We start from the raw sequence: 23,258 nt of genomic DNA on the forward strand, positions 1-23,258 counted from the left end.
GTCACTTAATCAGAATGGCAGAGGAAATATTAGCAAAACAAATGTTCTTTATCAGGTTGACTGAAAAAGATCCAGAGGAAGACCAAGATGTAGATGGATTGATACAGTAAAAAGTGCCTTAAAAAACAGAAATATAAGTTCTGATAAATACTGGAATCTTGACAGATAACAGTTAATTTGGTGTAAAATTGTTGATTGGAAGTTAGTAATGGTACTAACATAGTAGTCATCATCATCATCATACGTATCAAGGATTTAGGCCTAGCATGGCCTGTTCCGGCCTTAGAAGTCATCGTTGAATCGTTTAAGAGGACATTCTAGTTTTCATTTTCCTAATGGCTTGTACTTTAAGGCTTGTTTTGGTAATCTTTCTGTTTTCATTCTTTGAACGTGTTCCAACCATTTATGTTTATATTTTTTAATTTTTTCTATTACTGGTTTTTGGTTTAATTCTTTCTTAATATCTTCGTTTCTTTTGTGATCAAATATGGTATACTTTGCAGTTTTTCTCATAAACTTCATTTCTGCTGTTGTTAATCTTTGTTTGTCTTTTTGTTTTATTGTCCAGATTTCACTTCCATACATTAAGACCGGTAAGGCTAATGTATTGTACACTTTTAGCCTGGTTTGTTTTTGAACTAGGTTTGGTTTAAATATAGAGTTTAATTACACCTGTTATTTTTAAATATTTTGCAATTTTTACGTTTATATCTTTTTCATTTTCATATGTGATCATACATCCTAGGTAGTTAAATGAATTCACCTGTTCTAAGATCTTGTTATCTATTACTATTTTAGTTCTTGCTTGATGCTTTAAATGAATTCACCTGTTCTAAGATCTTGTTATCTATTACTATTTTAATTCTTGATAGTACTACTAACATAGTAGTACTATCATAATTATCCTGTACACCCCCCCCCTAAGGGTACATATCAGGAATTCGATGATGAGTTCTAAATGGTTAACACAAGTGGTGTTACTAAATAAATTTAGTGCATTATTAAGAATAATGACAAAGCATAATGTATTACTTAATTATAATCTCATAAGATGGTTAAGTTTTGATGTTAGTGTTCAGCCCGTTTTCAAATTATATGAAAATATTTTAAGCTGCATTGGAACCTAATCATAAAGATTTAGTGGAAAAATTGTAAAATAACATTGTGTTAATTTTAAAATCATTTTTAACAAGGTTGAGTTCTTTAAATAAGCAACTAAAAATAGGTAACTTGATTATTATTGATGTGATGTTCATAATTGAACATCACATCAATAATTCCAAAAACGTGGCCTTGCAGACCATGTTTTGAATACAACCTGCAGGATCTCCTGGAGGAAAACCACCATGTTCCACCATAGTAAATTCAAAAAAAGAAAGACTGTTTTTAGAATCTGTGGTAGCACTCAGAAATTAACTGAATTTAAATAAATATGGTTACATGTGACTTCCCAAAATTTAGGAAACATTAATTATCAGAGGTCCCACTTTACATCCTAGGCCACCTACAAACACCCATAGAGGGCACACCACCTAGATAGGACTTTTAGAGTCACCCACATGTTTCACTTAGTATTGTGTTGTATTTGAGTGTGTGTTACAAGAGTTATTTGTAATCCCTGAAGATGTCTCAGTGACTGAGACGAAATATTGGAATCATTAAAATTAGTTTTTAATCCTTTTCTAGTGCTGTAAATATTCCATTAAACCTCCAACATAATACTCGACAATAGTATCATTTTGGATGGATTTGCATAACAGCTGAAGCAAATATAAAGAATTAACTACAGCTTCTTGATTACTTTTTATTAATATTCCCAACAACAGTTTAATGTGAGCCAGCTTGTAATACATTATATTTTTTTACAAATAAATATTGCAACCAATTAATAAATGAGAACTTGATGGCAGCAACAAGAGTAACATTGGAAGATAGAACAGGAGAAAGAATTTCTTTTTAAAAATTATTGAAGTAAATAAATATAGTTTATTATATTAAACTAAAAACAGGTTTGAGTTTGTTGAAACATTTTGGACTATTATGTTTTGTTATTGTATAGTATTGTAGCATTTACCATTCTGTTTTAATAAATTCTCATTTTTTACATGTTCATAGATCTATATTATAATATGTTAGATTACCTGAAGCTTAAAAATCCGAACAAGGTTTATACTATACAACCCATGTAATTAATAATAAAGATTCTATAATTAATTACTTCTTCATGTAATTTGTTTACATATGAAATGAAAATTTAGAAATTTAAATAATACACAACACCATCTGATATTTTTAAATTTGTTTTTATACTTATAATTTAATGGCAGGGTATTATAGTAGTTATAATTTTACATGATATTGTAAACTTCTACAAAACTTAGATTTTACAGAAAATATAAAGAAAGATTTGATTATTATTATTACTATGTAATATGCATTGTGCATGTAAATTCCTTCTATTATTATTATATGGGCTACTCCATGGAGTACTTAGACTCATCGAGGGGAGGTCCTAAACATCGTGCCAAGCACTATCCAACATTTGTGCAGTATCTATCATACTTTGTTTTGAACTCATTCACTGTCATGGCACCCACAACAGACTGGCAACCTATTCTGATTCAGTCTGAGCAAAAAAATATAGTCCTCATATCCACTGTTAACTACAATTTACACTTTTGCGCAATTTCCAAAGATAGTCCTTAGTTCTCCTACCACCAGACCTCTATGAAAAATAACTCTGTATTAACCTTGAAAAAACCCTTCACTAATTTGTATGTCTCAATCATTTCACTTCTTTTCTGTCTGTCAACCACTCTTTATAACCCATGAATTTTCAATCTGTCCTCATAAGGCTCATTCCATAGATCTGCTACTATCATAGTCATTTGCTTCTGGATTCTTTGCACCTCCTCTTTAAGAAACCTAGGTTACCAGATCTGTGTACTGGTCAAGATGGGGTCTTACCAAGGCTCTGTAAAAAGGTATAGTAACCTGATGAGCTGTTTTAGCCACTTTTAACCCTGTGTCCACTAACATCTCCAAATCCCTGGTTTTATCAATTTTCTGGAGTACTGTTCCATCAATGTAGTACACAGCTGGTAATTGTTTCAACCCAAAATGCATGCCTCTACACTTTGCCATGTTCAGACATCCATTCTCCTTTGCCCATACTGCCAGTCTATCTAAATCATCCTACAAAATTTGAACAATAACTAAATAGTTCCTCTCAGATCCTTTCCTTTATCATTGATGTACAAATTAAATAGTAGTAGTAGCCCAAAAACAGAGCCCTGCGGCATACCACTAGTTACAGGCTTTCTGCTGGGCTCTACTCCTGAATAAACTAGTCTGGTATCTCTCCATCAATCATCGTCTTATCCACTTCCCCAACTTTATATCCTTTCCCATGAACTGCAATTTACTAATTACAATTCCATGCAGTATCCTGTCAAAAGCCTTTGCCAAAGTCCAGCAGTATCACTATAAACCCAATTACCTTTATCCAACTCATCTGTCACTGTGTTATAAAGCATGAGCAAGTTACTGAGGCATGACCTACCATTCACAAAACCATGTTGACCTTACAATATTCCATTTCTTTATCTCTGTTGCTGTATTTTGCTCTTGACCAACTTCTCCAGTGCTTTGACCACATCTCATGTTAATTTGTTACATCAGTCTTAAAGTCTCCTTTATGCAATGGAACTGTTTCCTCCACTCTTTCCAACTCCTTGGGACTAACCCAGAGCAAAGACTTTGATTAAATAATGTGGTCAAAGGCACTGACAGTAACCTAGAACCATCTCATGAAAACTTGAGTTGGTATACTCTCTAATCCCATAACTGTATCCTCATCAAGGTTCTGTAATATACTATGCCCTTAGAGTTCATTTACCTCAGTTTCCAAATAAGCCTTTGCCTCTCTTGTTACTGCAATATCTCCACCTGGATGATATACTCTTGCAAAGTGTTCACTTAGTCATTCTACTATTTCATCTGATTCAGTTACCTCCCTACCATCGGCATTCATTAAAATCATTCTGGCATGAACATTCTTCCTTTTACTTGCAACATACTGAAAGAACTCTTTTGGATTACCTTTGGCCTGTATACTAATTTCCTTTTAATACTCTGCTTTTGTCATTCTTTCTGGTGACCTTTTCTCCTTGAATTCTCTCTACAAATTTTTATTTTTTTGTACCTGCTTAATGATGATATTCATTTAACTCCCACTTGATTTATTCTCTTGGCTCAAGGTATGTAGTCTGCTGTTACTTCCCTTAAATGCTTCTTTACCACTTCCCATGCACTATCAGCATCCAGTCTTTGCACATGCCATGGCACTGATCCAAGCAATCTCCTAAGTCATAATTACCACCTTTGTAATTCCACATATATCTCCTCTTAAACCAAAAATTCCACACATTGTTATCTGTCATTGTTATTGATAACTCAGTAAAAAAAAAAAAAGAATCATGATACCACCAGCTAAATCCCGTGGCCACTTTTGCAGCTACCGAAACAAAATCTTGAGAACCAGATCAGTATAGGACATAGGTGATGCAATAATGTTAAAAAAATGAACATCTCAGTTTATCTGACTGATAAACTGAGATGTGATTGTCTTTCCTGTTTTATGTGATAGTTCCACCTGTGTATTCTCTTTTCACTTTTAATATGTGCATCATTCACTAAATAAATAACATTTTCTAGTGCAGTGTGGTGGATGTTACTAAACCATTTAGACTGCATATTCATATATTTTTAAATATTGGAAATTCCAATTTGATTAGTTTTTAGGTGTATTAACTCACATTATATCTAGCCACTTATCAGCAGTATATTTGGTTCATACTCCAAACTGATGATGTTGTCGAGTCCATTGAATAGCTTCTAGATATGACTGTGAGCCTGTAAATCTGCTTTGGCAATCTGTTGAACTTTGATGGAGTAGAGCTTTTCTCTAGGGTTCGATTTTCTGTAGAACAGCAGCAATTGCTGGACAAGAAAAGATATGGTCAGGTGTTAGTTCGACTTCTGAACAGTTCTTGCATATTTCATAGCTTCTAGCACGTCCGGCTAAATTTTCATGCCTTGAAAATATTCCATCCTTAATTTGGTGATGATTGTGGTTATTTCTCTGTTTTCATTAATTTTGCTGATTTCATTCTTCTTCTTCTTCTTGATAGTTTGTTTTAAATCTTATTTTTACAACAGAATTAGTATCAGTTAGTGGTAGTGGGTATAATTTTTGAGGTGAGTGTCTTGCTTCTGTCGTTAGTTTCTCTGCTTTCTCATTGCTTTCAATATTTACATGGGCTGGTATCCATTGCAGTGTACACTTCTTATTTTTCAAATTTAAAGTTGTTAGATGTTCATGCATTTCCTGTGTGAGTTATTTTTCCATTTTTTAATGCTTCAAGTGCAGATTTTGAGTCACTGTAGGTGTTTATTCCTTCTGTAATGTTTATTACTGGATTAGAGAGAATTTTAGATGCCTGCTTGTATGTCTGTTAATTCACAAGTGAAGTTTGAAGCTATTTTTCCAGCTGTAGATTTGATTTGCATTTCCTCGTCTCCAGGCAGAATTAATAAAACCCCTGCTCCTCTTTGATTGAGTGCTTTATCAGATGATCCATTAGTGTGGGCGATGACATGGTTTAGATTATTTAAGTGATGTATAGTGTCAAGTCCTTTTCTTTTATTTTCATTCTGTGAATCCTTTTTTGAACAAGGTTCTAGGAGATTTAAGTTATTTAATTGTGTTTTTTGGTGGTATAGTGGAAAAGATTGGCTCTTTGCTTATTTCGATAGACAAGTACTCTAAGTTGATCTGTTTTCTAATTTCATGATCATATTGTAAAGTAGATGATCTCTTTAGTCTGGATTTTCCTGTCCAGGCATCAAAAGTCCTGAGTGAGATGTAATCTTGTTGTTGGTTCTTAATTCTGTTAGTGAATTTAACTGTGGAGAGTTTTCTTCTGTCTTCTAGTATGCGAAGCCCCACACTCTAGTTGAGCTTTTAAATTATTTGTGGATGAGACTGCACCTATAATAATTTCTGCTGCTCTTGATTGTAGTGTCAAGTTTTTCTTTTGAGCTAGTAGAAGCTGGAGCCCAGATGGATGAGGCATATTCCATAGTGGGTTGTTTGAGTGCTGTATATGTAGCTCTGCAAAGCTTTTTGATGATATTAAGCTTTTTGAGAGCTTTGTTAGATATATTTGTAGTATTAGTTGTAAATCTCAGTTCAGTATCTAGAGTTAGGCCTAAGTATTTTGGAGACACTGTTTTTCCTATTTTGGTATTATATATTTTGATCTGGGGAGAGGGTTGTTATTATGTCTATTTTTTCTATCAGTGGAGAAGATACTCAGTTTTGTTTTTATCTGGTTTAGCTGTAATTTAAGTTCCATTTCCCATCTTTCTGAGTCTTGTACTGATTTATTTAGGACTTTTTCAGATTGTTTAGGATTACTGCTTATGTGCCAGATTGCTGTATCATCTGCATAGCATGCTATTTTTGTGTCATGATGTGTGGATGAATATTGTTCATATAGATGAGAAATAGGAGCCGGCTTAAATCTGAACCTTATGGGACTCCAGCCGAAGTTCGATATGTATTGGAATGAATTCCATTGACTTTTACTTTTATTTTTCTTCCTTTCATGAAGTCTGAAATCCAAATTAATGCATTCCTTCTTATTCCAGTATCATATTCCAGGAGTGGAATTCTATTCTACTCCAAATCGATCATCCCTGCATATTGATGATGTGCCAGTAACTGTCAGAAACAGCTCATTACCTCTGGAATAAGAACTAAAGTTACTAAATTAAATGTTAATTTATTAAATTTAGAAATATAAAATTTATTGCAGTAATTAATTGTGCAAATTATTTGATGGGATGAAACTGTCTAAGTAGGATAAAAATCTTCATTAAATGGGGAGTCCAAACCTTAATGCAACAGTGGTCCATATGATTTTAGAAACCACTGGTGTAAGTGTAAACTTCAGCTGATGATAGATGTTCACAGCATTGGATGTAAGCATTCTCATGTTCAACTTTTTTTTTTTTTTTTTTTTTTTTAATTATGTGAATATTGCTTAATTCTCTACTCTAAATAATGTTATTTAGCTTTTAGCTTCCACTGAAAAAGAGACCTTTTTGGCCATAGAAAAAAATATTTGGTAACAGACTAACATCCATAGCAAGGATATATGTTAAAAATCAGATAGTCACAGAAATGAAAGACTTAAATGAAAAAAACTTATAACTTCATTCAAGACAAGGGGGAGGGAGCAGCCATTCTTTGGATTTTATTTTCAGAGTTAGCTGAGAGCTATTATTATGTAACACCTCCAGGGAGTCCAAAGACTCATTGAGGGAGGGCATCCACTCTACAACTCTCCACCAACTACAACCAATGCCATCTACCATCCACAACCACTATTATTTCCCACAGACAATCACAAACATCCATGCCCATGGCAGGATTCTAACCTGCAGCCTTTTGGCTGGAGAGCGGATACTCTAACCACTCGGCCAACCAGGCTGGCATTATTAACTTTATAAACATTTTTCTTTTTCAGTTAAATGTTACATTACTGTTTCATGAAAATATGAAAGCATATATTCAAATTATTTATCAGATTATTTGAATGTTTATCAAGTAATATTTTCATTCCTCTCTCAGAACAAAATTTGCACTTCAGTTATGGGGGGGGGGGGATCTTAATCCTAAAAAAAAAAAGTTTCAGCAAATTACAAAATTTTTAATTTCTTTCATTTCTTCAAACAAAATTAGACAGCAGTTTTATTCCCTTAGTTGTATTGTTATATTGGTTCTTGGCAACAGCCAGAGCCTTTCTTTTTCCAGGTATAGTGCTAAAGATCTCCGTCTTGATGAGGATTCTAGTCCTGAGGACTTCCACGGTACAGGAAGACTTAGTGTTGACATTGACAGTGGAAATTCTACCCTACACACTCCAGAAGGAAACAAGTGTACTTCGCCTGTAATCAATGGTTAGTCAGAATTTTTCAGAAAATATAATTAGATATGTTATTCATCTTGGCATTTAAGACTAATGCACTTTACACTAATTAATGTGTGTAAACTCAAAAAAAAATAGAACTGTTAGAAAAATTAGGATAAGGTAGTAGATTCCCAGATAGCTATCATTTACAAAATTTATATTTATTTTAAGCATTTTACCTTTTTAATTAAAATATTCTAATTTATAATTGTAATTAAATATAATTAAATTTTATAATTAACATAATTAAAAATAACTTCACAGTATGATGCCAGTGATATCAAGGCAGTTGATGTGAATTCATTAGCCTTTATATACAAGAAGCCTAGTCATTATTGTTATTACTGTATGTCAGATCGGGAACCTTTTTGAACCAAAGAGCCATTCTACAAAAAGAATTAATTAAAACAAAATTTTGGGAGCCGCAACTTCAATTCGGTTTTTCCTGGTTACTCAAAGTTGCAATTAGTTCAAACTTAGGTAAATTTGTTTTTAATTCAGTACTTCCAGATATCAAATACCACTTTTATGTTTGCATATAAATTTTTTATATGTTCAGTAAATAAAACAACATTAAGTTTGATTAAGTTTTTAACCACAAACCATGTTTAAGTAAGTATAGTATTGCAAAAAGAATTAGTCCGAACAAAAATACAATATTATGTATTTTAATAGATATTTGATTGTTTTAATTTAAAATTCACTAATGAGACTTTTGATTTTGCATCTTCTCAGCCAATTTACTTAAATCTGGATTGTATGTCATGCACTTTAATAGTAATTCGGCTTTAAAACTTTCATCAGTTAATTTGTTCCTATGCTTATTTTTAATGTAATTCATTGAAGAGAAAAATTGTTCGCAATTGTACGTTGAACCGAAAAGAGTCAAAACCCCAAAAGCAAGTTGCCTGGCATTTGAATAATTACTTGGGAAAGAATTCCAACATTTAAATATAATTTCCTGTGGTGTTTCTTCCATATCCTCAATTTGTCCTACCATTTCCTGAAGTTTTTGTACCCAGATGCTTTTATTCTGAATTTCCAGAAGCTCCATTTGTAGTTCTGCAATTGATATTCTGGGAAAAGCTTCAATATCTATTAATTTTTTAATTGCAGTTTAACAGATGTAATATAAATTTCATCATCTCCTGATGTTTTTTTAAAATCCTGAAATCTGCTTGTAAATGAATCTAAAATTACAGTAATCATTTCAGTGAATATTTTGCAATCAATTTAAATGAATTTAAATCAATTCTTGATTTAAATTCAATCTATAATTTTTTAGATTTTTAAAATGTATAAGTTTTTCTTCAGTAACATCTTCGAAAAGGTAAGGACTTCCTCTAGTAATTGTAAGGCTGTGTATCCCCCTTGCAACTTCAAATTTAGCTTATTAAAATGTTCTGTCATATCAAACAAAAAACAAAAATTTTTTATCCATTCGGGATTACTGAGAAGTTCCACATGATTTACATTATAATTTTTAGTGGTTAAGAAAACTCTCACGTCTTTTAAGCACTGAAAAAACATTTTAATGCTTTTCCTTTTGATAACTATCGTACAGATGTAAATGTCACTAAATTTTATGTTGACTATCTAGTTTCTCTAAAAATGTGTCAAAAAATCTGTGGTTCAATGCCTGGAATCAAATGAAATTGATCATTGGCACAACAACATCCATCACTCTTTTTAGTTGTGGTAATAATCCCAAAGAATTTGCAACTAAAGATTCTTGATGCAAAATGCAATGAAATGAAATAATTCCATGTGGAATATGTTCTGTAAACTTGTTAGAAGGTTTTCTGAAATATCTTGACCTGTAGTGTGTCCCTTTAAGTGTTAGCAGATCAAGAAGTTCTTCTCAAATACCGGAAGATGTGATATATTTAACTATCACGCAGCATTGTGTCATATCGGAAATATCATTTGATTCATCAACTGCAATAGATATAAAATCGGCAGAAAATTAATATCCATAATTTGTATATTTGAAACTTCTGCAGAAATTGTTACAATCCGTTCTTTGACAGTTGTAGCCGAAAGAGGTAAATCTTTAATTTTTTTACGTATCTCGTCCTTTTTTTTTTCATATCTTTAAATAGAATTTCAAAGACATTATACATGCAATTGTTTAGAAATTCACCATCGGTAAAAGGTTTTCCCACTTTTGCTATTTCAAGGGATAACAAAAAACTTGCTTCAGTAGTATTCGATGAAGATTTCGTCCAAGTTGACAAATTTCTTTGCTGAAGTAATGTTTTCTTTTGTAATTCTTCAATAGCTTTTTTTCTATTACCCCCTCAGGATATTTTTTTACTGAAGTCTAAATGTTTTCCTCGAAAATGTCGTTCGACATTACTTGATTTGTTATTTTGAAGTCGTAGATGGTAAATTAAACATTGCGGATTTCTATTTACTTCTATAAATGCAAATTTCTCTGTCCACATTTTGACTCCTCTGTTTTCTTCGATTATTTTTCTTTTTCTTCAACTCATATTATGAGGGTTATTATCACAAATTTACCTGCAAGTAAAAACACAAATTCAACATAATAACATAATAAAAATTAATTTGTGCATAACATTACCTGACACTAAATTAAACACCAGTTTAGTACCATGAGAAATGAGTTAACTAACAGAATATTTATTTTGACAGTTAAAATCCATATGTATCTAAAAACCGTGGTGTTTGACAGGACAGCTGATCAATTAGTTCAAATTTTTGCCGTGGCACTAGTTACCTTAGTCAGGGTTAACATTTAGTGGTATTTCAAATGTAACATAGTTGTCAGTTGTCCATGTCATAAAATTTCATGCCTAACACACATCACATGCATAGTATCTAGCAACACGAACAGGCCATATCAAAAAACAATATTTAGTTGTTTGTATTAATTATGTATCTTTTAATTCAATATAAAAGAGCTGCACTTTGTTCAGCCAAGAGCCGCCGGTTCCCAACCCCTGCTGTATGTGCACCTCCATGGAGTCTGAAGACTTGTTGCAGGAGATCCAAACTATCCACACAGTCTGTCATACCTCTCCTTGAACCCATTAACAGACAAAGCACTAACAACTGACTCTGGCAACTGTTCATTTCCTTCATAACTCTTCAAGTGGAAAATCTACTAACCACACTTTCAGCTTTAGCCTCAACTTTCAGGGATGAACTCCTCTTGTTCTGCCCTGTCTATCCAAGTGTTGAAACATTTCCCGTGCATCAATCCTATAAAACCCTGAGTAACTTAAGTAACTTAAATGCTTCTATCATATTTCCTCTTTTTCGCCTATCAATCAACTTCTGCAGTCCAACATACTCTCAGTCTATCCTCATAGGGAATGTTCCACAGACCACTCACCTCTTGGTTGCTAACCTCTGAATCCTCATCACCAAGAACCCAGGTAACCAGACCTGAGCACAGTAATGAAGGCTTTATAAATAGGAATAACATCTTACTTATCTCTACTAGTTAGTGTGTGTTCTTCAATAGCCAAGTAATCTCATAAGATTTATGAGCTACCTTAGCAGTATGTGTGCTGTAAACTGGTATTCGGTCAGTCTTTAAAATCCATCAGAGTCATCATGTAGTCATTTCATTTATCTAACTCAGCTGCCACTCTGGTATTGAAAGTTAGTAAATTACTAAGCCATGAGCCCTTCACAAAGCTATGTTGCCCCTCATACAGTATCATATTTTTATCCACCCATTTTTGAATTCTCTTTTTGATCAATTTTTCCAGTATACTTTTTACCACCAACCCTGAGATACTAATTCTCAGATAATTTGCTACTGCAGTCTTAAAACCTCCCTTATGCAAGGGAATTATTTTATTCTTTTTTCACTCCCTTAGAACTCTACCAGAGCTGAGACTTAAATTAAAGAGCCTAGTCAGAGGAATTGCTAGTTCCTTTGCACATTCCTGCAAAACACAAGTTGATATCCCATCTAATCCAACAGCTGTGTTCACATTGAGATTCTGCAATATCCCGAGAACCTCCAGTTTATCCACCTCTGTTCCTACGTAAGTCTCTGTCACATATGTCACACTTATTAACCTCACTCGTGTGATATACTTTTCCAAGTATATCATACAGTAATTCAACTATTTTATCTGCTTCTGTCACCTTGTGACCATTAGCATTCATTAAGGTTATTCTTCATTTCAGACAAATTATGGAGATTACAACTGCTTTAGAAATAGCTTGTGACAACCGTGTCACAAGCTATATTACATTTCACATAGTATGCTTGAAGAGACAATGATTTGATCAACTGTTATTCTACTGGCCTGACCTCTAATGAAAAAAAAAATGAAATAAAATAACTACATCAAAGCTCTATTCTGTTTATGACAACATCAGAGAAAAATTTTTTCATATAGATAGTTTTATTACAGCAAAAGTGTTGTCCTAATTTAACATGAGAATTGTTATATTAAATTTAAAATCTTAGATTACCTATAGTCCTACTCATAATTAACTCTTAATGAGAAAGGTTATGCAGGTAGAATATGTGCCTTCCATATTCTTGGGATTTTTAGACCACCATTATTGTTAAGATTAGGGTTGTTGATAAGAATTTCACAGGCCTCCTTAAATTTACATTCTTACCATGTTTTGGTGTGATGTAAACAACAGGTGCTTTTCCAGTCAATTCTATGTAAAGTGTTCAGGGCATGATTAGAAAGGGCAGCTTTACCATAGTAATTGAATTGAATGTGCCATTTATGTTCCTTTTTTCTTTGTGTGGCAATTCCTATCCTATCAGAAACTTTATATATTTTTTGATAAAGGAATAATCAATATGGATGAAGGAATATGATGTATATGTATTGTCTCAAATAATTTCTTGGCAAATTTAATTTAATGTCTAACCCAGTGGAGAAACTTTCTATAATTATTTCTGATCTAGAGTATTTTAAAAATATGGTGATAACTTTTTTACTACTTATATATGAGAAATATATGACTTCTGCATTAATTCAACTTTTTTGTATCATTTGGGTCCATCTTTCATCTTTGATTAAATTAATTAAAAGAAACATACTTATTAACCACAGTGAAAATTATTTAATCGTAAATATTTCATCCTTAAGTATCTTAGGACATCATCAGTACAGTAGTTTAAACAATAATAGGAAGAAATACAGTTAGGGCACATGATTACAATAGAATCTCATTAAACATGCGTAACGTGTTAAAGAAGTAAAAAAAAAAAAACTAATAATAATTATTTTACACAATTTTGTATGACAATTTCCCATACTTTAGGAATAGTAAGAACATTGTTGCGATTTGGTCTGTATAGTAGGGCTTCAGAACTTTCTTTATATAAACGTTCATGTTTATATAAAGATCTATGTAAAAGTTTAGACTTTTCCCAATGGATCCTATGGCTTGGATTTTCAATTCCGTATTGAGAGAGGCCAGATTTTTGTGGTTTAAAAAGACGAATGTAGTCTTGATGTTCCGAGATGCGTTTCTGAACAGACCTACCTGTCTGTCCAAAGTAAGACAATTTGCGTGAGCATGGAATCTCATAAATGCCAGGCAACATCAAAGGTGAGAGTTTGTCCTTAGGAGAAGGTAACAAGTTGTAAATTTGGTTGATAGGTTTGTAAGTAGTGGCAAAATTGTATTTCTTCATAATTTTAGAAAGACGTTCGGAGATGCCTTTGAAGTAAGGTATGGGAATCCTATGGACTTCTTCTTGTCTGGTTTGATGTGTGGGAAAGTGACTGATGATTTTTTGAGTTGTTTTAGGATTATATCCATTTAGGATGGTTGTATTTTTGATTACTTCTAATTCTTGGTTTAGAGATTCTTCAGAGGAGCAGAATTTGTGTGCTCTGGAAACTAGTGATTTAATAATGCCAGATTTCTGAGATGGATGATGAGCAGAAGAATTGTGAATGTAGCGACCTGAGAATGTAGGCTTGCGAAAGACGGAAGTGGCGATGGAACCGTCTTCTTTTCTTTTGATGTGTAAATCCAAAAAAGAGATACCCTGTGGAGATTCTTTTTCTAATGTAAAGTTGATGCGATGATGAAGAAGGTTAATTTTATCTAGAAACAGTTGTAATTCAGGTTCGGGATGATTCCATACTGCAAATACGTCATCGACATCTCGGAACATCAAGACCACATTCGTCTTCTTAAACCGCAGAAATCTGGCCTCTCTCAACACGGAATTGAAAATTCAAACCATAGGATGCATTGGGAAAAGGCTAAACTTTTACATAGATCTTTATTTAAACATGAACGTTTATACAAAGAAAGTTCTGAAGCTTTACTACACAGACAAAACCTAAACCGCAACGACGTTCTTACTATTCCTAAAGTATGGGAAATTATCATACAAAACTGTGTTAAATAATTAACGTTTTTTTTTTTTTTTTTTTTTTTTTTTTTTTTTTTTTTTTGTGTACTACTTTAGCACATTTATGCACGTTTTCATGAGATTCTATTGTAATCATGCGCCTAACTGTATGTTATTCCTAATTTTTGTTTAAATACTGTACTGATGATGTTCTAAGATACTTAGGATGAAATATTTACAATTAAATAATTATGAATGCACCACAGGTTTCGTTATTTTAAAAAAAAAAAAAGTTTCAAGTGATGGAAGTGATTTAATTTCAGTCTCACACAAAAGGATATGGCTACTGTCAGAAAGTGACGGTGAATAAAATTTAACTAATAATCATAAGCCCCGGGTGTATTTGGGCCTTTTCGAATTTGTTTTATTAGTGACACGCTATTTTCTTTAAGAAAGATATATGTGTATATACTTCAAGTATGTATTTAAAATAAAAAATATTCCATTAAAATTAAATAGTTTTATTCGATAATTTTCATATGTTTTGTTTGAAAATAACTTATTGTGCGTATTATCATGTTTTCACATCTGGAACCATTATTCTATTTTTTCATATGCACTCGAACCAATTTTTTTTTTCTGGAACCAATCTACTGTGTAAATGGAGAATTAGGTGTGTGCGTGTGTATGTGTATGTATATATATATATATATATATATATATATATATATATATCCCTTTTCTTCATTTATGAAGTTTTGTAGTATTCAAGTGATTTAAGATTCAAGATTTTTCATAGCCTTTGTTAAAACATTGATCTCTTCATCTTTCTCAAGTGGGAGCGAAGATAATCTAGTAAATTTCAATGCTATCGAAACATTTTTGTCTTATTACTCCAAATAAAGCTACAACTCCTCCACCTCTTATCTTTTGATAATACAGTCGGGTCTCTCTTTATGCAGTAGATACGTTCCACAGAAAAAACCTGATATAAAAAATTGCACAAAAATGGCCTACCTTACGTTGAAAAATCAGGGATACGTTCCTTAATTTTCTAAAATTGCATAAAACCAAAGCAATGAATTAAAATAAACCTAAAATTGCATAAAAAAAGTTTATGAAAATTCAGGAAAATAAGAATGCCTAAGTTTGTTTTAAAGCTTTATTCATTTAATTTTATTGAAAAGTACAGTGAATTTTTTTTTTAATATTTTGTCATCAGAATTATCATCGCTATTAGACAATATTCAGCAACGTTTGCGAACTGGTGCAAAATCACTTTCATCACCAGAAGAGATGTCAGCACATCAGATCTATATGGTCAAGGCAATGGTTCTTCACAAACAGAATTAGCTTCACCCTCGTTCTGTGCTAATTTTTTTCTTCTGACAATGTAATCAGTGATTAAACTTTGCGATGATGATTTCACTAATTTTTTATACAGCTCGCGATATCCAGACACACAGTTCTTCAGCTCATGCTGGAATTTAAAGGCTCGTTCAGAATTTGTATCATTAACAAGAAAATGATTTTCCAATTTATTGCACAGTTCGAGACCTTCTCGAATTATATTTACAGTGAGGAGGACAGGTTTTTCTTCTGCTTCACTATCGTTTTCTCGATCTTCGACGATATCTAAAGTTAATTGATATCCAATAATATCATGGTCATTTAAGGCATTATCCACAAGCAATTCGTCTACATTGTTCTGGCTAAATGTATCAAAACCTTCTCCACCAATTTCATGTTCCAATGTAATGATTTCAACTGATAATGTAGATGTTTGTATGGTTGCACTGTTTGCAATACATCCTGGCCAAGCTGCTTTCCAACAAGCATTTAAAGTTTGTGGTCTTATTTCAGCGATAGCAGATGCAACATGATTTAAGCAATCAAATAGAAACTTTTTTTAAATGTCAGTTACTGTTAATGATTCATTTTCTAGTTTATCCAATATAAATTGAAAAGTGTGCTTAACATAATATTTTTTAAAAGTAGCAATTATGCCTTGATCTAATGGCTGAATAATGCTTGTTGTATTGGGTGGAAAAAAACACTACCTGCACATTTGGATGTTCTAAATGCAGATGACATTGTCAACAATTAATAAAACTTTAAAATCGAGAGGTTTTTGCTTCATATGTGTTTCCACTTCTCGTATAAAGCAATTATTGAACCATTCAGTAAATACAGCAGTTGTTACTCAGGCCTTTCTATTAGCCATCCAATGTACTGGCAGCTGTTTTAGATCTTTGCTTTTTTAGAGCACTTGGTCTTAGAAATCGATTTACTAGGAGGGGTTTCAACATTCGATCTCCTGATGCGTTGCTACAAAGTAACAACGTTACTCGATCTTTGCTTGCTTTTAACCCACTTGCTTTTTTCTCAGACTTTGCGATGTCAGTTTGACTAGGCATTTTCTTCCAAAACAATCCTGTTTCATCAGCATTAAACACTTGATCAGGACAGTATCCACCATCTTCAATAATTTTGGCTAACTTCTCTTGAAAATTTTTGGCTGCTGCTTCATCTGCTGCTGCTGCAACCTCACCTGTAATCTTCACATTATGAAGTGCATTCCTTTTTAAAAACCTGGTTTACCATCCTTTGCTAGCCGAAAATTCTTTATTAGCCTGGGAAGCGGAAGTAGACGGCTCCAATTGCTTCATCTGTTCATAAAACCGAAGAGTTTTTTGTTTAATTAAATAACCACTTATAGGAATTCTTCTTTATGTTAATTCTTCAATCCAAATTACGAGCGCTTGTTCCATGTTTTTGTTTTCTAATAAAGCATCTCTTGAGTACGATGATAATTTGACACCTAGTTTTGTGCCAGAAATGACAATTTTCTTATTGCGACTTCATTCTTTTTAATTGCTCTTATAGGAGATTCGCCTAAACTAAAATGTTTACCAATCACCGTAGATCCCCTCCTTTTGCTAAATGATCTAAAATTGCAATTTTCATTTCCAAAGAAAAGCAATTTCTTTGGTGCTTTTTTTTCTCCATTGGGCCAAATTTTAATTATTAATTAATGATCAATTATTAATTAATAATAAAATTTAGCTAAATTAACAATTAATTATTAATGAATACATTACAAAATAACCAAGGTGTTCCATGAAAATTTCAGGATTTGTAAAGTGTTTCTGTCATAGGAAATGTTTGGGAAACACTGGATTACCCTATTATCAGAATGGATTCTCCTTCTGTTGACGTGTGCAGAAGTGTCAAAAGGTCTCTTATCTGTGGGCGTGCACCGCATAACTTCAAAACTGCATAAAAAAGAGACCCGAGCATATTTGGGTTTTCAGTCGTTTTCTCTTCATTATCTTACCCTTGCATAAACACATCACATTCTAATGTTTCACTTCCCTTCTGCTTTACTTTTAGCACTTTATATATCCCCAAATCTTACTGAGCTTAGAATATTGTTCTTGCATTTTGGCTGTTGCACCCAAACTTCTCTAAGAATTCTTGATTGTATACAGAAAAGGGCAATCTCTATAATAGGTGATCCTTCTTTCACAGACTCCTTCTAGTCACTTTCTCATAGGCACTCTGATTCTTCATTATGATTTATTTTTTATAGGTACGTTCATGCACATTGCTCTACTGAACTGGCTACTACCATTCCTATAATTTCCACAAGCAGCTGCTGATTAATATCCATACACAATTCAACTCCAAATATATCAGTCCTATTTCTTATCTGCCATCATTCCATCTGCCTGTATTCTTTGGGATTTCACTATTTTTCTCAATGAATACAACTCAGCTTTTCAAAGAAACTTGTTAATGGATTCCTTCTTTCTCCTTAACATTTGCCCACATATGGCACTGTTGAGTTATACATATTGTGTGTTGGGTTGAGATAATATGCAGTCCCTGACTTACATTCTGCATACTTTATGTAACACTAGTCTTAAGTAAGTCTGATTTAACATGTTTTAATATACCCTCTGTCCAAAAAGAAACCAAACTTTTGATAGAAATTAAAACACAGGCAAATTATAATTATTCAAATCATTTATTTCAGTCAATATACTCTCCCTCAGCTTCGATACAGTATTTGGCACAGTCGGTTAATTCGTTAAATGATTTTTTTACATCAGTTTTTGGGGATACTGTTGATGGTCGTGGTTACTGCCGCTTGAATGTTTTCAGTGGTGTCGTATCGCTTTCTTTTCATTGGCAAATGACGTTGAGGGAAGAGAAAGAAGTCACAGGGCTCTAAATCAGGTGAATAGGGCGAATGATCCAACACAGAAACTCTGTTTTTGCTCAAACACTTTCTTACAGTGTGATGGTGCATTATCGTGTAAAAGTGACCAGCTGCCTGCATTCACGATATTCATGCTGTATGTGGCGAATTCTCGCTATCAATCGCTTCAAAACTTCGAGATAAAACTTGCCATTGACCGTTTGGCCAGGTGGAATGAATTCTTTGTGAATAATGCCCTTGGAATCGTAAAAACAAATCAGCATTGTCTTTACTTTATACTTCTCCAAGTGACTTTTTTTCGGATGCGCCTCTTCTGCTGGTTTCCACTCAGCACTCTGGCGCTTTGTTTTGGGTTCATACTCAAAACACCACATTTTTCATCACCATTAACGATCATTTCAAGGAAGTTTGAGTCCTTACGAGCAGTTGTAATGCAGTCCTTGCATTGTTCAATTTGATACCTTTTTTGGTCTTCAGTCAACTTTTGGGGAACAAATCGCGAATTCAATTTACGAAGGCCCAAACTCTCAGTCAAAATGTTGTGCACAGTTGATTTTGGGATCCCCGATTCATTTTCAATCAATCTCATGGACGATTTTGGGTTTTCTTTGATGGAATCATGCCCTTTTTTGGATGTTAATTTCTCTCAGTCCAGTTTTTGGATGGTCCGGCTTTTCGTCGTCCTGAAGTCTCACAACCACTTTGAAATTGCTTAAACCACTCGTAAACTTCAGTACGGAATAAGCATTCGTCACTGTATGCTTTTTGAAGCATTTGATGCATTTCGGTAAAACGTTTACCAAGTTTAACACAAAAGTCAATCATAGCTCTCTGTTTGAAACTCATTTTATGACCATTTGTCAAAATACACTGTCACTCTTGGCACTATAACTCGTCTTCTAATGAAACAAATGTCATAAATAGTTGACACAACACTAATGAAGGTTGCCACTTTCGACAACAAAAAGATATAACAGGTGGTGCCACTAGTTTCTTTATTTTCGAAAAGTTTGGTTTCTTTTTGGACAGAGGGTGTAGTTATTTTCATTAGTTTTATTCACAGCATTCACAAAGAGATTAGATTTCAATATGTAATTGTTGATGCAAAGTAATACAATATAGTATAAGTAGTTTGAGAAAATCCGAAAAAAATTTTAAAATGTTTTATATGGCTGTTTTTGACTTTCCTTATGAAATTATCAAGAGATGACTGAAGAGGAGCTTGTGTTTTTTCTTCATTAATCTCTGGATAAGAGGCTAATTGGTCATCTAGTTCTCTATGTAATGAGGCATTATTATCCACACAAACACTGAAAATGTATAGCACTCAAACACTATGAATATACAGCACACAAACATTAAAAACAATAGCATGTCTGTGTTGAAAGCGAGATTGAAGAAGGAGTAGGCATGTTTCATGTGGCTGTCTTCCTTTCAGAAAACTGCTGTTAGATGGCATGCAAAAAAACCTAAGTGGAAAAAAAGTAAACCTTTTATAATTTATGATTTTTCTAGCCCATTATAGTCCTTTCAGAATAATTTATATCAGTCTGAATTTATATAAGTTGGAGACTGCCTGTGTGTGTGTGAGAGAGAGAAAGTTTATAAAGCAGTAAACGAGAGTTGTACAGATGCTTAAAGACACATTTCATCTTCAGGTGCAAGAAAAGAAAACTAATAGACAAACAGTAAAGGATGAAGATTAGTAAGGTGACATCCATGATAGTTATGTAGGACTCTAATGATTTATGATAATGTCTAGACATACATTTGTTGTGCATGTTCATACTTACGTGTTTGGCTTATAGCTAAGAGTTTTCATTCCAACAAATTCATACTAGGTTTATACTTAAGTGTTTAGGATCCAATGACATGGCTAAAGATTCCCAGATTTTTCTTTTGGTTTTGTCATAATGATATAACAGTTCAGATTCATTCCATAAAACTTAATGTCTTTTTGGCTTCTGTTGATCTGCAATGCAACTTATGGTTCAGCTGATTAGAGTACATGATAGAGCTGAGGCGTCACTTCTTTATGGTGTGTTGCATGTGTACTCTCTTCAGCTGACCTACAAGATGCCTTGACAGAGAGACATAGAGATTTATGGAAAAAAACACAACTGTTATACCATTGTTATAACAGAACTGAAAGAAAAATCTAGGAATCTTTAAAAATGGCATTGTATCATAAGCACTTAAATATAAATGAATGAGTGGAATGAGTTGCTAGAATGTGACAGAGATGCATGTCAAAACTGAAGTAGTGAACAGGAGATGTTCAGCATGTTGAAAAATATCAGTGTAAATATAGCAGTGGGACTTGATGGCATGTCAGCCTGTGTGCTATGTGAATGTGCAAGAGAATTGGCATTGCCTCTGATGAAGTTGTTCAATCTAGTCTAAGTTCTGGCATGGTTACAGTGGAGTGGAGTGGAAAGAGGATAAGATAGTTTTATTGCATAAAGATGGCTGCAAAACAGAAGTAGCAAACTACAGACAAATTAATATATCAGGAGTGGTTGTTAAAGTATTAGAAAAGTTGGTTTAAAGTAAAATCTAAAATTAGGTGGATTTATTTATTTTTTTCTTATGGCAAAAGAAATACAGAACAGCTACAGGTCAATATCCAGTCTGGAAAGCCAATCCAAGGCCTCATCCGTTACCTTGTGGATGCCACGTAGGCCACCACCATGAAATTGGCACCTTGGGCAGTCGTTCACAATATGAGTAATCATCTGAGCCGTGGGAGAACAATCACAATAAGGGTAGTCTAATAGCCTCCATTTATGTAATAGGTAGCCACATCTGCCCTGGTTAGTTCTGATCCTGTTGATTGATGACCAAATCTTCCTAGGAAGAGCAAAACCAGGCTGCAGAGCACAGGGATCTTCTACCAGGAAGCTGTTTGTTGGGAGATTGTTGGACCAGTATTTTCTTACATGTCAGGTATTGATGGCAGGGCAGCTGAAGAGAGTTTGTCCATGGACCAGAAAAGCTTTCTAGATTTTAGGCGAAGACTAGGTGGATTTATGAGAGTCTGGTGCAGGAGTGGGTTGCTCATTGCTTTATTAAATTCTTTAATCGAGGCTTGTCTTCTCCGTATGTTTTGGTGGAGAAATGCTAGATAGGACAAGCAGCCAGGAGAGAGGGTGCTTCTCACTGTCCCACTAATTGTGTGCATGGTAGAGTTTAGCTGGGTGACTATAATGTTAGTGTGTGTGTGCTTCTTTCCCAGACAGGGGCACAATATTCTGCTGCAGAGAATGTGAGGGCTAGTGTAGACAACTTTAGGACCTGCACCACAACCCCAGGTTGTTCCAGCAAGCCTTGAAATGATATTGTTTCTCATTTTAATTTTGTTGGACAGGTTGGTGATGTGCCTTTTATAGGTTAGACTTCTGTCTAGGCTCACTCCAAGGTATTTCGGGTGATGCTCGTGTTCTACCATTTTTCCACAGAAAGAAAGGTTGAAGTGTTGATTCACCTCTGCATTGTTCAGATGAAATACTGTGGACACAGTTTTTGTTGGATTTGGCTTCAAGTACCACTACTTGAAGTACTTTTCCAGGATGTTCAGGTCTGTGTTCAAGGTTGATTCCAGGTTGGCAAAGGTGGTAAATTGATGTAGGAACGCTAGGTCATCAGTGTACATATACTTGCTTCAGCTGGTATGTGGTAAGTCGTTCAAGTAGATGATAAAAAGTAAAGGGGATAACACAGAGCCCTGTGGGAGACCATTGTGAAGGATGAGAAAGGCTTTCTAGATTTTAGGCGAAGACTAGGTGGATTTATGAGAGTCTGGTGCAGGGGCAGGAGTGGGTTGCTCATTACTGTATTAAATTCTGTACTTGAGGCTTGTTTTCTCTGTATGTTTGGTGGAGCAATGTTAGATAGGAGAGGTAGCCAGAAGAGAGGGGTGCTTCTCACTGTCCCACTAATTGCGCACATGGTAGAGTTTAGCTGGGTGTCTATAATGTTAGTGTGTGTGCACTTCTTTTCCAGACAGGGGGCACAATATTCTGCTGCAGAGAATGTGAGAGCTAGTGCAGATAACCTTAGGACTTCTGCACCACAACCCGAGGTTGTTCCAGCATGCCTTGAAATGATATTGTTTCTCATTTTAATTTTGTTGGACAGGTTGGTGATGTGCCTTTTATAGGTTAGGCTTCTTTCTAGGCTCACTCCAAGGTATTTCGGGTGAGGCTCGTGTTCTACCATTTTTCCACAGAAATAAAGGTTGAGGTGTCAATTCGCCTCTGCATTGTTCAGGTGAAATACTGTGGACAGCTTTTGTTGGATTTGTACCACTGTCTGAAGTACTTTTCCAGGATGTTCAGGTCTGTGTTCAAGGTTGATTCTAGGTTGGCAAAGGAGGTAGATTGATGTAGGATCGCTAGGTCATCAGTGTACATATACTTGCTTGAGCTGGTATGTGGTAAGTCGTAGATGTTAAATAGTAAAGGGGATAACACAGAGCCCTGTGGGAGATTGTTGTGAAGGAATCTGGACCTGCTCTTTTTTCTGCCAATATGGAGACCTGGATATTTCTGTTGTTGAGAATGGATTCAAAAAGCTGGAAATTTTTTTTGCACCTTATAATATTTTCTAGCTTTAGGAGGAGGTCCCTGATCCAGACTGTGTCATAAGCTGATATTAGGTCAACGAAAGTGGC

General features: G+C 34.1%; 1 protein-coding gene across 3 annotated transcripts in view; it reads left to right on the forward strand.

The window, feature by feature from the left end:
• LOC150093696 (JNK-interacting protein 1-like) overlaps nt 1-23,258 on the forward strand; it is a 308,320-nt gene that overhangs the window by 159,010 nt on the left and 126,052 nt on the right. For 2 of the 3 annotated variants that reach the window (XM_090412575.1, XM_090412577.1), the window contains one exon: nt 7,862-8,028. In XM_090412575.1, coding sequence (XP_090268701.1) covers nt 7,862-8,028 — 167 coding nt within the window. The remainder of the gene's footprint in view (nt 1-7,861; nt 8,029-23,258) is intronic. The other variant, XM_090412576.1, reaches the window with a different exon arrangement.

Source organism: Typopeltis vanoorti, chromosome 23, assembly GCF_054136105.1.
Source record: "Typopeltis vanoorti isolate ZY-2024b chromosome 23, IOZ_Tvanoo_1.0, whole genome shotgun sequence".
In the NCBI taxonomy this organism is placed as follows: domain Eukaryota; kingdom Metazoa; phylum Arthropoda; class Arachnida; order Uropygi; family Thelyphonidae; genus Typopeltis; species Typopeltis vanoorti.